Source organism: Hyperolius riggenbachi, chromosome 3 (assembly GCF_040937935.1).
Source record: "Hyperolius riggenbachi isolate aHypRig1 chromosome 3, aHypRig1.pri, whole genome shotgun sequence".
Taxonomy (NCBI): Eukaryota; Metazoa; Chordata; class Amphibia; order Anura; family Hyperoliidae; genus Hyperolius; species Hyperolius riggenbachi.
Genome location: NC_090648.1, coordinates 122,338,728 through 122,357,015, shown reverse-complemented (window position 1 = coordinate 122,357,015; position 18,288 = coordinate 122,338,728). Strand labels below are relative to the sequence as shown.

Sequence of the window (18,288 nt, the reverse complement as noted above, 5' to 3'; positions counted from 1 at the left end):
TATTTAACTTGTTGTCGATGAGTACTCCTAAGTCCTTCTCCAAGTTTGATGTTCCCAACTGTATCCCATTTATTTTGTATGGTGCTAGACCATTGGTACGACCAAAATGCATGACTTTACATTTGTCAACATTGAATTTCATCTGCCATGTATGTGCCCATATAGCCATCCTATCCAGATCCTGTTGCAATATGACACTATCTTCCTGAGAGTTGATGATTCTGCACAATTTTGTATCATCTGCAAAAATAGCAACATTGCTCACTACTGCATCTACTAGGTCATTAATAAATAAATTGAAGAGCACTGGACCCAGTACAGACCCCTGTGGGACCCCACTGCTAACAGTCTCCCATTTTGAGTACGATCCATTGACCACAACTCTTTGTTTTCTGTCCATTAGCCAGTTCCCTATCCATGCACACAAACTCTTCCCCAGTCCTTGCATCCTCAACTTTTGCACCAGACTTCTGTGGGGAACAGTGTCGAAGGCCTTTGCAAAGTCCAAGTATATCACATCTACAGCATTCCCAATATCCATATTAGCATTCACTACCTCATAAAAGCTGAGCATGTTAGTCAAACAGGACCTGTCTTTAGTAAACCCATGTTGATGCTGAGAAATAAGATTATTTTCTACTATGAAGTCATGTATAGTATCTCTTAGTAACCCCTCAAATAGTTTGCATACAACTGATGTTAAGCTTACAGGTCTATAATTTCCTGGATCAGATTTTTTGCCCTTCTTAAATAATGGGAAAACGTGGGCTGTACGCCAATCCACTGGGACTCTGCTAGTTGCAAGAGAGTCACAAAAGATAAGATAAAGGGGCTTAGCTATAACTGAACTTAATTCTCTTAGGACCCGAGGATGCATGCCATCCGGGCCAGGTGCCTTGTCTATTTTTAATTTATTTAGTCTTGCCTTTACTTCTTCCTGCGTTAAGTAATTAATATTACAGTTAGAAGATTGAGACTCTTCTGCCTCTGTAATTTGCAACAGTGCTGTTTCCTTTGTGAAGACAGAAGCAAAGAAAGCATTTAATAACTCTGCCTTACCTTGGTCGTCCACCATTGAGTTCCCACCCTCATCCTTTAGGATTCCTATACAGTCAACCTTTCTTTTTTTAGAGTTGATGTACTTGTAAAACTTTTTTGGGTTAGATTTGATATCCCTAGCGATTTGATTTTCAGCTTCGATCTTTGCCAGCCTAATTTCTTTTTTACAATTTTTATTGCACTCCTTATAATTGCTTAGTGCAGCCTCAGTCCCCTCCTGTTTTAGGACCTTATAGGCATTTTTTTTCCTCTTCATTTTATCCCTAACCTTTCTATTCATCCATAGAGGCCTTTTTTTATTCCTAGACATTTTGTTTCCATATGGGATATACATACTACAATATTGATTGAGAATACGTTTAAAAGCTTGCCATTTCCCTTCAGTGTCGTCCCCTTGTAGTACATTATCCCAGTTCACCAAACTTAGTGCCTGCCTAATTTGATTGAACTTTGATTTTCTAAAATTCATAGTTTTAGTGGTCCCGCTGCCCCGTGGCCTATCAGTCACCAGATCAAACGTTATCATGTTGTGATCACTATTTCCCAAATGTTCTTGAACCTGCACATTTGATACATTATCTGGTCTATTAGAAATGATCAGATCCAGTAACGCATTCCCCCTAGTTGGTTCCGTTACCATTTGAGTCAAGTAATTGTCCTGTAGTGCTGCCAGAAATCTGCTGCTTTTACCAGAATGGGTAGCCTCAATACCCCAGTCAATGTCTGGAAAGTTGAAGTCGCCCATAATTATGACCTCGTTTTTACTTGCAGCTTTTTCAATCTGCTGTAGTAATCGCAGTTCTGCAGCTTCATTAATAAGAGGTGGTCTGTAGCATACCCCAATAAGCAATTGGCAACTTTTATTTCCACCATGAATATTTACCCAAACGGACTCCACATCTTCGCAATCTTCCTCCATCTCATCGTTGAGGACAGCTGTAAAAGAATTCTTAACAAAGAGACAAACCCCTCCACCTTTTTTCCCTGTTCTATCCCTCCTAAACACATTGTATCCTTTTAAATTAGCTATCCAGTCATGGCTTTCATCCATCCATGTCTCGGTTATTCCCACAATGTCATAGCCTTTGTCATTCAGAATGAACTCTAGTTCGTCTATTTTATTTGCAAGGCTCCGAGCATTGATTACCATGCACTTTATATTTTTACCAACACATTTACCAATTTTGTTTACACGAAATGGGCTACTTGAAGTTTTACCAACCTCCTTAATCTTTACACTGTCTCCACCCCCCTCTCCACCCCCCATAATGTTAGGCTCCCACTGTCTTTTTACCTTATCTTGTCTACATATTGAGACTTTATCCTCCCGCCTCCCCCCAGATCCTAGTTTAAAATCTCCTCCAACCGTTTAGCCATCTTCTCCCCCAATGCAGCTGCACCCTCCCCATTAAGGTGCAGCCCATCCCTGCTGTAGAACCTGTAGCCGACTGCAAAGTCTGCCCAGTTCTCCAGGAACCCAAACCCTTCCTTCCTACACCAATTTCTCAGCCACTTATTTAACTCCCTAAGCTCCCTCTGTCTCTCAGATGTAGCGCGTGGCACTGGCAGTATTTCAGAGAACACCACCTTGGAGGTCCTTGCTTTAAGTTTATCTCCAAGTACCTGAAAATCATTTTTGAGGACCTTCCATCTCCCACTAACTTTTTCATTGGTGCCAATGTGTACCATGACAGCTGGGTCTTCCCCAGCCCCACCCAATAATCTGTCAATTCTTTCCGCTACATGCCGAACCCGAGCACCCGGGAGGCAACAGACTGTACGGCATTCACGGTTTCTTCGACAGATTACCCTATCTGTGCGCCTAATAATTGAATCCCCTACCACCAGTACCTGTCTAGCCTTAGCTGCACTCCTATTCCCTTTCTCATTACAGCAGTCTGCCCCTTGGTTGCTAAGGAGCACATCCTGCTGCAGCATTGCTACTCCAGAATCATCCTCCCCAATATTACGCAAACAAGCATACTTATTAGTGAGGGACAACTCGGGACTAGCCTCCCTGTCACTTTTTCCCCTACCCCTTCTAACTGTGACCCAACTAGCGGCTACCTCTGCTTCTTGCTCCGGCTTTACTCCACCCACCTCATCTTCACCGATTCCATCCAGTGTCTGGATCGTGAGATCCAAGCTCATCTCCATGTTGTGTATGCGTCTCAGTGTTGCGAGATGCTTATTTAGCTCTGCGACTTCCGCCTCTAACTGAGCAACACGCACACACCCAGGGCAACAGTAAACACCCTCAATCCGCTGATCAAGGCATGCATACATGTCACAGGATGTACACTGTACAGCATAGTCCAACATGATGACTATTGTGTGGGGAAATTTTATTTAAAGTAAACTGTGGCGGTAAAAGTTGAAACGGGAGAGGGAGTGAAGTTCGGGAGTGAGTGCAGCTGGGGTGGAAGAGGGGGAGGGGTGGAGGGGGAGTGAGTGAAGTTGGAGTGGAGAAGGGGGAGTGAGTAAGGTTGGGGTGGAGGAGGGGGAGTGGAGGAGGGGGAGTGAGTGAAGCTGGGGCGGAGTCCTCAAAACTTAAAGACTACACCACAACGTGTTAGCACATCCTAACCAATGCAAAGAACCGCAATATTGTTTAATTTTTTTTTTTTTTATTTTTTTTTTTACCTGCTTCCTCTCACCTCTGCCTGTGTTGTAACGCCTGTTTTTAACGCCTATGCCACTTGTGTCGAAGCCACTTAGTGAGCAAGCCACAGACTGAGCAAGCTCAGTACTGAGTCCTGAAGCTGACCAAATACCTCCTGTTACAGCTAATCCCTCCCCCTAGCTAATTACCTGCCTGTTGCAAGCACACTAGAGGAAAAAAAATGTACTTTTAAAAACTTTTAAAACTAACACTTGCGGCTAGATATCTGATGAACTGCAATGCACAAGCCCACCAGATATCAAAGCAGCAAAACACAAATTTACAAACAACAGCAATATAATATAATCAGAGCTCACAATTCCCAGCAGTGAAGTGAAACAGCCCACCACCAAGATTAAGGCTTTGGCCTACACTTCCTGTTTAATATATCACCTGTGTTACAGCTAATCCCTCCCCCTAGCTAATTACCTGCCTGTTGCAAGCACACTAGAGGAAAAAAAATGTACTTTTAAAAACTTTTAAAACTAACACTTGCGGCTAGATATCTGATGAACTGCAATGCACAAGCCCACCAGATATCAAAGCAGCAAAACACAAATTTACAAACAACAGCAATATAATATAATCAGAGCTCACAATTCCCAGCAGTGAAGTGAAACAGCCCACCATCTTTCAGTTCTTTTCATTTGACTAATCAAGTAATACTGATGGTTTTGTATTACTTGACAACAGTATTTGTAGCATGGGCGTAGCAATCACCCCTGCGACCCCCATTGCAGGGGGGCCCATAGGGTTTGGGGGCCCCTCCTCCTTCCTCTCCCCAACCTCAAATGTAGACAATTAACAAGAACCTCCCTGTTCGCTCACAAAAAACGTCCCTGCCCCACATGGGGGACAGAGGAGAACACATTGGGTGCGGAGGAGGACACATGGGGACAGAGGATGACACATGAGGGACAGAGGAAGACACATGGGGACACAGGAGGACACATGAGGAGCAGAGGAGGACACATAGGGACAGAGGAAGACACATGGGGGTAGAGGGGGACACAAGGGGGACACAGTAGGTTATGAGTTTGTATTACTATGTTTCTCAACTGGATCACAGAATTCATATGTACAGGGTTTGTTAGATTCAAGATTTTGAAAGGCTCGAGATAATCGAGAACCTTTTTGGATTTGGATTCAAAGAAATTTTGGATTCGTTACATCCCTAGTCACTGCATACACTCCTTTCGCCTGGCTGCTATGTATTAGTTTTATATAGATGGATGAATTGCTATTTGCACATAGATGCTTCAATAGCCACTCCATTGTACTATCATTTGTGTATTTTTAAATTAATCTGAGAGTTGTGGTTTTGTGAGTGGGTGGGAGTTACACTAAGGAAATTGGCAATGAAGATAACTGCACTCTGCAGAACTGCTGGCTAATCACCATACTGTCTTGGTGATTGTACAGTTTTAGGAGATAATGGCTTTGAGGTCAGAGCGACTGAAACATTATGTGTGACAAAGCTCAAGTTATATAGAGTGTACACTGCAACATTCCAAAAGTCAAGACAGCACAAAATATATGTCTGCTCTCTATTTTATTAAAGTTAAAAATAGATAATAAAATAACATTAGACTAGCTATCTTATTGTACTATATATTTTTGATTTTAATAAAAATTCTAGTTTGGTACCTAGAGAACAATTTTTTTGTGCAGTCTTGGAAGTGTAGACAAGCCATTTCTTCAAGGACGTCTGAGATTGGGGGAAACATTAGATGTACTTACCAGATACTTCTTTCAGTCCCGAGAAGTCTATCAGGTCCCTCACTGTAGTTCAGCTGCTCTCCAAGGTACCGCTGTACACTCTGAAAGCTCCCTGAGCATAGCTGTGGTCACGGGCTACTGTCCATGCGCGGGCTTGGAGCGCTTGCACTTGCTCAGTATAAGTCTTTGTGAACTGTGCTAGGGGCTGACAGAAGCCCCAGGGAGGTAGATCTAATACCCCCCCCCCCCCCCCCCCGTATGTACTTTCAGAACTAAAAATGCATGTCACAAAGTTCTGAACTAGCAATTAAATGGGCCACAAGGTGACACCATCTCCGCGGAGTTTGTAGGTTTTTCCTGCTTTGCGTTAGTTTTCCTTGGGCAGCCTGGTTTACTCCCTCAACTTAAAAAAAATATCGATAAGTTTATTAGTTCTTCTACAATTGACCTTAGACTATGACAGAAACTAACATAAAATACTGGCTACAGTAGGAAATCTTCAATTGTGAGCTCCTCTGATGGACAGTTTAATAACCTCTTAGCCTTAGTCCCGTGACTATACCATGTAAAACAATGCTTGAGATGTCCAAACTATTTTAAATAATCATAATAAACTTCACTTTACTATCAAGGAAAAATCCAGGATAGTCAGCTAAGCCTCTCATTAACTAGTGTTTTGTTGAACATTGTCCTTCAAATGATCAGTTGACTTCTAGCCTGTGTAATGTCTGGTTGTGCTGCCCGGAAGCTCCCCTCCACACTGAGTAGCATGCATGCTCAGTGTGAAGTTAATTATATTGCTGGTGGTTAAATACTAAATATCTCCGCTTCCACACATCCTACACTCCCCAAATTTTCAGGGTAGGGAGGGGACCCCCCGAACGACCTCTATGCCAAATTGCAGCCCCCGAGCCCCGCTGTTTCAGGAGATAGATTAGAGAAACCTATCTTGGGAACCAGCGGGGCTCGGGGGCTGCAATTTGGTATAGAGGTTGTTCGGGGGATCCCCTCCCTACCCTAAAAATGGAGAGTCTAGGAGATGTGGAAGCGGAGATATTTATTATTTTACCACCAGCAGCATTATTAAATAGTAAATGTGGCCGCACAGTCTCCTTCTGCGCATGCGGGGCAGCGCAAATCAACAGGCAGCGCAATCAGACACAACACCTGCTTATATCATGTTTTCTTGAGGAGCCTATTTAAACAGGAGAGGAGGAATTCAGTTTATCTCCACTTTTCACAATATGTTTACTATTTTTTTCCGCACCAAATTTATCAATGAGAAAACAAACATGTTTCCTTGGCAAAGGATGCTGAAAAAGTGGAGAAAACCGTTAAATGCCCTAAAACCTTGTGCGCACATACATGGACTATAGCCCATTGGTATCGGGACTCGATCCCTCAGGTGACAGTTAACAGTGTTGCCAACTCCTCAGTAAGGAAAGTAGCTGTTGGCTGTCCTAGAAGTCGCTAGAAGTCGCTGGATGACGTCATCACGTAATTTGCATAACAGCTCCGCCCCCAACCCCGCCCTAGATGACATCATCGCGTATTTTGCATAGCGGCTCCACCTCCGTCTCTCTCTTACTCTAGCAGCAGCGCCGATCAGCACCTCTTACGGCTCCACCCCACACATAATGATCCCACACCTGACGTCACTCACCGCCCCGCTCACACCAGCAGCTTGCAAGAGCGCCTGCAATAGAAGCAGGAAGGGGCTACTGTGAGTGACGTCCCTGGCAACTTAGTCTCCACCAGCAGGAGACAAAAAGTCGCCAGATTTGTAGCTAGTAGCTTTTTTTAAAAACTGTCGCTAGGGGGGTGTCAAAAGTCGCTAAATATAGCGACAAAGTAGCTAAGTTGGCAACACTGACAGTTAAGGCTGGAGTTCTGTAAAAACCTGTCACTAGCCCAGTGGCTAGCAACTTATCTGTTTCTAAGGAGCCCGGAGGTGGGATGATGCGTGGAACATGGAATGGCAGCTTCAAGTGGGCAGAGTGAGGAGGAGGAGAATGAGCTTAATCGGTTGAACATCTCAATCCCTGGCCAACTTTAATCCAGCGTGTGTACAGAACTTGAGAGGTTTTACAGATGGATCATTTTCTGCAGTTCATCTTAAAGCTAAAAAACCTGTAGGGCAAAAAAGTGCCCCAAATAGATACTTACCTCACTGGAGGAAAGCCCTTGGATAATCCAGAGTCTTCCCTGTCCCCCTCCACCTTGCTGTTCCAACATTGGGACCCCCGAATCTGCTCGACAAGGGATTGTCGGTGTAGCACGGTCGCACTGTGCAAGTACAAGAAAGCTGTCATGCTTTTGTGCAGTGCGGCTGCACTCGTTCACAGACGGGGTGGTTATAAACTTTCAGCAGGTCCTGGGCAGCAGCAATGGTCTGAAGGAGGACCTGGGAAGCCTCTGAATTACCCAGAGGCTTCCCTCTACTGTTGTAACTATCTGACTTCCCTTTTTTAAAGTCAGTTTTTTTTTTATTAAATAAATTGGAGAAGAGAAGCTTGAAATAATAATAATAAAAAAAGAGAGGTGAAGAATAGAGTTGTTCAACTAGCTACTAATAACGCCAGCTTACAAAAGTGGAGAAAATTCAAAATAATGGAATGAGTTGGAATCAGAGCCCTGCATCAACCCTCATAGTACTTTTTCGATGTAACAGCAGACAGTTCCTTTAAAAAAATATATATATCTAGCCAAAGTTTCTGGATCATGTCAGATATTCTCCACTGTGTTTGGCCACTTTAAGAAACGAATCCAAATCTCTGAAAGATTTCTGGCACTGACACAGTGTATTATCTTTCCGCAATGCTTGCCAGTTTAATTACTACACTCTGTTTACTTGAAGCTGTGGTCCAATCTGTGTGTCACACTTGGCTCACCAAATCACATGATGATTGGTTATAATCATCATGTGACGTTTTAAACTAAACATTGTAATAGATCCAAAGTCAGAGCAAAACCAAGGCCGTCATTATACAATGTGTCAGTGATTGGGGGGCAGCCAGGAGCACAGGACAGAGCTATCACTTTCATCTACCCATATTATTACTATTAACTCGTAAGGCACTATAATGTTCTGTGGCAATACAATACAAATGACAGTGGGGCCATAAATACAAACAGTTCATGCACAGTACACATTTCTCTGGAAGTGGTAGTCAGGTAGTGGGACATACGTGTCCAGATCCTATATCATAAAGTCATCGCACAATATAAACATGCTAAACACAGATTGTGCTTAAAAAATCAATAGCAAAAGTTTTAATAATCCAGAAAAACGCTAACTGCTGCATTAAAAACGCATGGGATGGCCACCCCGTCACAACCACCCTATGCACACACACACCAAATCATGCACGCAACGGCCGTATGGATGTGGAATGACAAAAACAGTCCTCTATGCATAGAGAGCAATATACTCTTGCATAGATTGCAGCCTTGAAATACTCAGATAAAAGGTACAATGTATAATTCATGCACAGGACAATCAGAAAATCCAGTAACATAAATATAAAATATGTAATTCTGATAACAGTACAGATACGTGATCACATGATAAAATAAATACTGCAAAAATGAAAAACACTAGAAGTAAATCTTTTCACTTGCGAGTTTAAATACAGCCATATCAACCCATGCATTGCACTAATGAGACACAGCAGCCTGAAACAGTTGTATGTAACTTGGATTATATGGCTTTATAAAATGAATACGCAATAGATATGCTATAAACTAGCAGTTTAGGATGTATGCCTGGATTTTCATGCACACAAGGAATTCTTTCCATATACACTTACTGAAGTAAAGCATTATGGGAGTAGCCTCTAGCTCATGTGAAGTTTTATACTCACAAATACCTTTGTTCTCAGGTAGGAAAAAAATATGCTTGGCTTTATCAATAGGTGGCAGGGGGGCTTTTGCGTTCCTTTAGGCAGGGCCAGTTCTAGACTTTTTGCTGCCTGAAGCAAACTTGTGAGGATGCGCCCCCCCACCACACACACATTTGGAGTGATTGCACAGCACACAACAATTTGCACCATGAGTTATAGCTGTAGTGCGATGGGAAAAAAAAACACCCTTAGTATAGGTAGGTAGCTAGGTATAGGTGCCCCCAGTATAGGAAGCCAGGTAAAGGTGCACCCTGTATAGGAAGCCATGTATAGGTGGTCCCAATATAGCTAGCCAGTATAGGTGCCCCAGTATAGGTAGCCGGATAAAGAAGCCCTCAGTGTAGGTAGCCTGATAAAGGTGCCCTCGGTATAGGTTGCCTGAGAAAGGTGCCCTCGGTATAGGTTGCCTGAGAAAGGTGCCCTCGGTATAGGTAGCCAGGTATAAGTGCCACTGGGTTTGAGGAGGTGGGTGGCACTGCAGGGATGAGGGGACTTCATCACTCCCTCCTTTTCCATGGCCCCCCCTCCTGTGTGCCCTTGCAGAGGGGGTTTGCTCCCAGTCGTTTCCTCTCTAGCCGTCTGATCTCTGTATGATGCATGTAATCATGTGTCATGCAGGGGAACAGGGAGTAGAGAGGAGCTGGCTGCCATAGCAGACACATCGTATGGAGCGAGCAAGCAGGTGAGTGAATTAGGGGCACAGGAGGATGACCCATGGAGAGAGAGGGAGGAATGATGTTGGCCCCCTCCCCACTTCTGCTAGGTAACCCGGTCCCCGCCTTCCCCTGGCTGACGCTGCATGAATCAGGTGCTTCAGGCTGCCTTATGGGAGTTCCAGCTCTGCCTGTAGGACTTCTTTCCTTCTCAAAAGCTTAAAGCAGTAGGATTAGCCCTACTATGCCAGGGAAAAAAACACATATATAAGTAGATAAATACTTGATCTACTTACATAACACATGTATTGTACTGTCCACATTTTGATTTCAGTGAATTTTATATAGTAAATGAAGAGAATTCTGTTCCTGGTGGGGGTCATGTCTTTTGCCCACAGCTCAGGCTAATTCCTGATGTCATTTCTTCCCTTTAATTTTTTTTTTCTCCTCCAATCGCTAGTCACCTCAGCCTTGCTTGTAAACACAATTGAGCAGGGGATCAGGTTTCAGATAAGCAGCTAGGAAGGGAAATACATGGAAGAGGAGGAATATATTTTAGATAAAAAGAACCCCCAGCATGCAACTGTTTGGCACTGATTACTAAAGGGCCAGTGCTCCTTAAGTATGTGATAATTCCAAATCATAACAGCAGAAAAAGTTTTGAAATTTTGAATGCAGGATGAGCATCTTTATCACTTAATACACTCAAACCAGTTGCTGTTGAAATTTGATTTTTATGGTGACACTCCCGCTTCAACTGAGTTCTCTGTCTGTATATACTGTAACAGTTTAAATCAAACCTGGGACTTTGAGGAAGTCAGATTCTTACCTCAGTAGAGGGAAGCCTCTGGATCCTCCAGACATTTCGCACCTCCTCCTCCTGGCCACCACTGATGCCCCGGGACTCTCTGAAAGTTAACGGTCATGTTCCTGTCAGTGAACGAGCCCAGCCACACCTGCGTAGTTGCTGGTGCATGTCGGATAAAAAAATGCCTGACTGGCATGCCAGCCATCTTGCACCTGAGCAGTAAGGCCATGCACAGTCACGCAAATCTCTTCCACAAGCCCTTGTTAAATAGGTTCAGAGGATGCCAGAGCTGGAATGGCAAACCTGAGGTGAATGTGGAAAGCCTCTGGATAATCTCTCTACTATGGCAAATATTTGACTTGGGCACTTTCTTTCCCTATAATAGGTATACTTTTAATACAGGTTATTGCCAGAGCATTTTGTCCTCTTCAACAAAAGGCAATATTTTTAGTTTACAAACTTGAATAGTAACAGGTGTTATAATTTAAGTAGGCCTTAGTTACTTGGCCTGAGTTTTATGTAAAAGGCTTGTCCGCGCGTACGTACAAAAAGGGCGCCTGGACAAAAAGGGCGCGGGGTGTAAACTCTAAATAATAATTAATCATTAATAGGGTTTATAAATATAGTGTGCTATATTTCGTTTACAAATAATGTTTAACAAAATTATAAATCATTAACCACCCTGGCGTTCTGATAAGATCGCCAGGGAGGCTGCGGGAGGGTTTTTTTTAAATTAAAAAAAAACTATTTCATGCAGCCAACTGAAAGTTGGCTGCATGAAAGCCCACTAGAGGGCGCTCCGGAGGCGTTCTTCCGATCGCCTCCGGCGCCCAGAATAAACAAGGAAGGCCGCAATGAGCGGCCTTCCTTGTTTTGCTTACACCGTCGCCATAGCGACGAGCGGAGTGACGTCATGGACGTCAGCCGACGTCCTGACGTCAGACGCCTCCGATCCAGCCCTTAGCGCTGGCCGGAACTTTTTGTTCCGGCTGCGCAGGGCTCAGGCGGCTGGGGGGACCCTCTTTCGCCGCTGCTCGCGGCGAATCGCCGCAGAGCGGCGGGGATCGGGCAGCACACGCGGCTGGCAAAGTGCCGGCTGCGTGTGCTGCTCTTTATTTGGCGCAAATCGGCCCAGCAGGGCCTGAGCGGCAGCCTCCGGCGGTGATGGACGAGCTGAGCTCGTCCATACCGCCCAGGTGGTTAAATAATGTTTATGAAATCGGAAATTGTGAAAACGTTAATCTTCCCTGTTTCAAAAGTTAAACTTATAATTACGTTTATAAAAAAAACAATAATATATGTTTAATTGTTATAATTGTATATTATTGTGAATAACAGTCATTTATGGTTTGTTCTTATAATAAAATCTGAAAATATTGTTTATAAAGATGATATAAATATAACTACGTTCGTAATAAGTGTTGTAATACATTAGTAATTATTACTAAAATTTTACTAAAACTATACCTAAGCCTACTCTTACACAGAACCCTACCTGTACCTATCCCTAACCCCTAGACTCCCCTGTTGGTGCCTAAACCTAAGACCCCCCTGTTGGTGCCTAAACCTAAGACCCCCCTGTTGGTGCCTAAACCTAAGACCCCCCTGTTGGTGCCTAAGTAACCCTCCCTGTACCTACCCCTAGCCCCTAGACCCCCCTCTTGGTGCCTAAACCTAAGACCCCCCTGTTAATGCCTAAACCTAAGACCCCCCTGTTAATGCCTAAACCTAAGACCCCCCTGTTGGTGCCTAAACCTAAGACCCCCCTGTTGGTGCCTAAACCTAAGACCCCCCTTTATTATGTGGATAATTATGTTTTACTAATTGTGGATTAAAAAAATATTTTGCAATTTACGTTACGTACTGATCGCTTTATTTTGTGAATAATAATGTTTTACAAACAGTAAGGGATAAAACTTTAAATAATGTTTTAATTATTTAAATAAGATAAATATGTTTAGTATTTTCATAAACGTTATTCGGCACGGGTGCATTTTATAAACGTAAATCACCACAAGTTCAGTTATAAATCATTAAACAGCTCCGGGCGCCGTTTGTAAACTTTATTTAGCTCCTGGCGCCGTTTATAAACTTTATTTAGCTCCGGCGCCCTTTTTTCCTACCCGGCGCCCATTAAACGCTATTTATTATGGGAGTGAATGGCGGCGCCCTTTTTGTCCACTAGCGGCATGCGCCCTTTTTTCCCAGCTCCTTGTCGGCAGTGTATGCCTTTAAAATAAATAGAGGTTTTGTGATGCAGGCAGAGGCATCTCAGGGTCTGCGTGTAGCAGAGGATACACGCAGATACTGAGAACATGTTCCTAAAAGAAGGCCATCGGACTACTCTGACCTCAACCACAGGAACAGAAAACATTGGCCATGTTTACTAAACATCCACGGTCCTGCATATAGGCCAAATGCCTCATTGATTATTAATCAAGTAGGTGTGTATGATGACACCACGAGTGGGTCTACCAATAAAATGGTCTAGGGGGTGGCGAAGATGATGTCATATTTAACTCTTTCCTAGTCAGTATTAAAGGCTGAGGGAGCTACGAGAGGTCACTTCTGCTTCTGCTTCTTCCTTCTGCACTAGCTAGCAAGGCTGACTGGGACGACTTCTAAGCATGTTCTTCCTTTCTGTAATCTGATATAATGTATGCTGTACATAGGTAGTTTAGTGTAACGTAGTTAGGAAGAAGGTACCTGATAGACTCCAGCAGGGAGTCTAATCACGAGCTTGTAATGCAACATGAAGATTGGCATGGCTAGGATATGATGTATGTATCTATCTGTATTCCTGTTTCCTGAATAAATAACGTAAACATTGAAGAAGCCTGAGAAAGTCTATATCCTGTTTGCGGTGTGGAGAGTCAAGTGATCTCACAGTCTGTGAGACGATGGTGTCGAAGCAAGGTGATTAGAACAGTTTACAACAACAGGTTTTATTTACAGGTGGCCACAGTCTCTGGAACACTGAATCATGCGCTGAAAGTACCTATTGCAACATTTCTAGTTGACTTTACTAAATGCCTATGTGTAGCAAAGATAGGTAATGTTACCTATATTACACTTCAGTCAGTAGCTAATTCCAATACTACTAATATATATCAAGCTGACATCATTGCATGGGTGGTTTGTATATTTCAGCAGTGATGCATTGTGGGAGACATCTCGGAGCTCACCCCAACCTGAATTATTGCAAATACCTTCTGTTTTAAGAAAGCAAACTTTTGTTTTCCATAGCATTTTAGTAAGAGGGCTTTTTGGTCCATTGTAGCCCCTTACACAGGAGTTCTGGTTTACCATGAGCTTGCTGGGTAGTTTGTACCTATATATTACTAACACTTAACCTAAGCCTTTTCTCACACAAGCTCTCCCTTTACCAATTCTAAACCCTGACCTACCCTCCCGAGTCCCGACCACAATCTCCGCCGAGATTTATTACCTAACCCTAACCTTTTCTCACACTAAAGCCAGGTACACACTTTCAATTATGATTGGCCAATCACTGGCCAGTTTTACCACCTCCATGTAGTATGAGAGTTTGCCTACATAATCTGTCCTAATATTCAAAATTTTTGACCCTCATACTACATACAGGTGGTAAAATTGGCCAGTCATTGGCCAAACAAAATTGAAGGTGTGAACCATGCTTTACCATCCCTCTATTGATGCCTAACACTAACTGACCCCCCTACTGCAGTTCCCGCTGATATCTGAGCCACCTTAGCCACTAAATTCACCCTTTTTTTCAGCTATTTATTGGGAGCCAGCCCCCTAATTTTGATATTTATTGGGTGCCTCCTGCGCCCAAATTACTCTCTGGGTTCCACTATAGCCGCAATTAGTATTGCAGTCCATGCATGCCCATTTTACTGCCGCACCACTTATGCCCAACTTACTTATTTTGCATTGGTAAGGTAGCACCCGCATTGCTCGATTATAACAACTGGCATTAGATGCAGCCTCAACTTTGCAAACTGCAAACGCGTAGCTAAGTGGTTAGCTGCATCCTTGTCTGACAGCTCGACTAGGGTCTTGATTCCTGTCCAGAACACTATCACAGGGCTGGTTCAAGCCACAATGGGGCCCTAGGGCAAAATTTACCTGGGGGCCCCCTCTGACCCTGCCACCACTCCTGCAGCATATTTCCCCCTGCTGGCCCCTGAGTCAACTTTAGCCTCCTCCCCACATCTCTCCCCTCAGCTTTACTGTACTCCCCGGGTCCTCTGCACCGTTTTTGTCAGAATATCGCTGCTCCAGTCCATACACTCTCATCTTCATCCTTACAGGGTCGCCTCCTCTCAGTGACTCAGAACATATTATTGCATATTGATCTGCACCGGTTCATGGAGAATAGGCAGCGAACAGGGATGAAGATGATGAGAATGGATGGAGCAGCACGTCGGGACAGTTGACCTCCTATGTTGACAAAAGTTTGCAGGTGCACTGGGGAGTACAACTCAAGGAGGAGGGGGGGGGGGTGACACCTAGGGGGCCCAGAAGAACTTGGGGGCCCTGGGATGATTGCCCCCTTTGCATCTATGGAAGCACTGACCCTGCACTGTCCAGTTGCATAGAGTTTGCTTGCTTTCCTGATATTTGCACGGAATTCATCCAGGTATTCTGTCTTTCTACCATTTCACAAAAACATCAATGTAGGTTACTTGGCTTCCTCCCCAGACAGCTCTAGAGTGTGTCAGGAACACTGATTGTGAGTTCCTTTGAAGGACAGCAAGTTATTGGTTTAACCATCTTAGCGGTATGGACGAGCTCAGCTCGTCCATTACCGCCAGAGGGTGCCGCTCAGGCCCTGCTGGGCCGATTTTGATCAAATAAAGTGCAGCACACGCAGCCGGCACTTTGCCAGCCGCGTGTGCTGCCTGATCGCCGCCGCTCTGCGGCGTTCCGCCGCGAGCAGCGGCGTTCCGCCGCGAGCAGCGGCGTTCCGCCGCGAGCAGCGGCGAAAGAGGGTCCCCCCAGCCGCCTGAGCCCTGCGCAGCCGGAACAAATAGTTCCGGCCAGCGCTAAGGGCTGGATCGGAGGCGGCTGACGTCAGGACGTCGGCTGACGTCCATGACGTCACTCCACTCGTCGCCATGGCGACGAAGTAAGCAAAACACGGAAGGCCGCTCATTGCGATCAGAAGAACGCCTCCGGAGCGCCATCTAGTGGGCTTTCATGCAGCCAACTTTCAGTTGGCTGCATGAAATAGTTTTTTTTTTATTTAAAAAAAACCCTCCCGCAGCCGCCCTGGCGATCTTAATAGAACGCCAGGGTGGTTAATGCTCTTTGTTATGCTAGGTACACACCGTTCAATTTTGTGTTAATGTTAATTAGATAATTTCCGTCATGTCCGATATTATTTTCAATCATTTTTTGGGGTTGATTTCTACTAGAAGTGAATGGAAATTGATAAGAAAAGATAAGAGAATCGAGCGGAAAATCAAATCGAAAATCGATCGAACGGAAAATCGACCGAAAAAATGCATCTTGTGTACCAAGCATACCGTAAGTCTCTGTAGAAATTATGCCAGTGTGTCTGAGGGTAGCCAGTTGTATAAATTGCTTCAGAGCTTGCACTCACCTGTGGTGGTAGTCCCTCTTCAGTGTCCGGTAGTCCACACTGCTGGGATCTATGGAGCTGAGCTGTTGATCAAGCAGCTGTTGTTGGCTATCAGTGCCTATGCTGTGCTCTTTGCTGATGCTGCCCATGACTGCAGTGTATGCTGTGCCAGCTGTACGCTCAGTGTGACTCTCAGTGCATTCTGACTGACATGTCCCAAAAGCTAAACTACTAGGTCCAAGGGTTGATCTTATTCTGCAGATTATGTTATCAGAAGGGGACAGCCGCTGCCTCTTCCCTCCCTCCTGCTTGCCTGTAAGCACCCCCTCCTCTCTCCATCTCTCCTGTTCCTAAATTCTCATTCATAGAAGAGCCTGTCACACCACTACAACTTCTATCACTATTTACACACATCGCATGTTTCCATTATACACATCTCCTCACACACTGACTCCTATTTTTCCATTCTCTTCAGTCTCTCAGCAATGTAAAAGTATTCTTTAAAGTATATCACTATTGTCACACTGACACGTTATGCTGCAACGGATATAATAATATTGATGCGATTATATTGCAATGGTACGTTAACAGCTGTGAGTTAGCGGTATGGTGTAGCTGATTCTGCTAGAATAACGCAAGACGTGCTATGAGTTACCAGGGGTCTTCTGCATTTTCACTTGCATCATAGCATACAGTATTTACATGCATTGTACCTTTGAGGCTGGGAGCACACTTGACATAGTGCAGAAAACCATACAATTTTTTGCTGCGTTTTTGTTGCATTTGTGATTGCATTTCACGTCTGTCTTCTTAGAGCTCTTCTACACTACATATGATTCCAATTTCCAATTTTGATGTGATTTTACATGCAATTCCAATTTGGAATGTGATAATCTTTTGCCTTTGTCTTCTTATGTTATTAGCATCCAGTGAAAATCACAAATCAGAATCACAAATCAGAATCTGAAATCGGAATTGTGATTTGTAGTATAAAAAAGTCTGAATTATTTTTCATGAGTTTTTTGTGCGTTTTTTGTGTTTGTGTCTTTATTTATTTTCATAATCAATGTAATAAAACACAGTAACAAATGTATTTTTACTTTTTTTTTTACAGGCAACCCATATAGACTTTAGCAGATAACAATTTAGCAACTAGCAACAAAAACTCTAGCGTTTGAGTGTATGCATAATGCACTGCACAGTGCAACCTTTTCATCTCATTGTTCACAAACTAGAATCAGGCATGGGCAAACCTGGCCCTCCAGCTGTTAAGGAACTACAAGTCCCACAATGCATTGCAGGAGTCTGACAGCCACAATCATGACTCATAAAGGCAAATGCATTGTGGGACTTGTAGTTCCTTAACAGCTGGAGGGCCAAGTTTGCCCATGCCTGCACTAGATGCTCTTTAGAACTTCAGATGCACATGATTATCTCAAATCAGGTCTATGATCATATATATATATATATATATATATATATATATATATATATATATATATATATATATATATTGATTGCACGGCGTTGCCCGGGTATGTATTTGGCTGATGTTGGCTCCGCCCACTTTTTCTAACCTTAACGCACAATTACTCAATGACCAAGATTGTGAGCTCTGCAGTCTTTGGCATCAACAATTAGCATTGAAATGAGAAAAAAAATGTATTGCCTGTTTGTGGCTCCACCCCCATTTCTGAATTTGAACCCCAGCCACCCAATGATCAACTGTACCCAGTTCGAGCCCTGTGCCATTAACAGTGTAAGAATGGCAACAATTACATATTCCCCTTGAAAAGCAATAGGTGAAGTTTGATTCACTTTTGTAGGCTCCACCCACTTTTCTGAATTTTAATCCCAGTCACCCAGTGACCAACTGTGCAAAGTTTAAGAACCCTGCCATTAACAGTGTAACAATG

General features: G+C 43.7%; 1 protein-coding gene across 1 annotated transcript in view; it reads right to left on the bottom strand.

The window, feature by feature from the left end:
• Nucleotides 1-16,627, bottom strand: part of LOC137562980 (cytosolic purine 5'-nucleotidase-like) — a 127,494-nt gene extending 110,867 nt beyond the window's left edge. Inside the window, exon 1 of the mRNA XM_068274859.1 lies at nucleotides 16,394-16,627. Within this exon, the coding sequence (XP_068130960.1) occupies nucleotides 16,394-16,521 (128 nt within the window). The 5' untranslated portion in view covers nucleotides 16,522-16,627. The remainder of the gene's footprint in view (nucleotides 1-16,393) is intronic.
• Nucleotides 16,628-18,288: the final 1,661 nt, after the last annotated feature.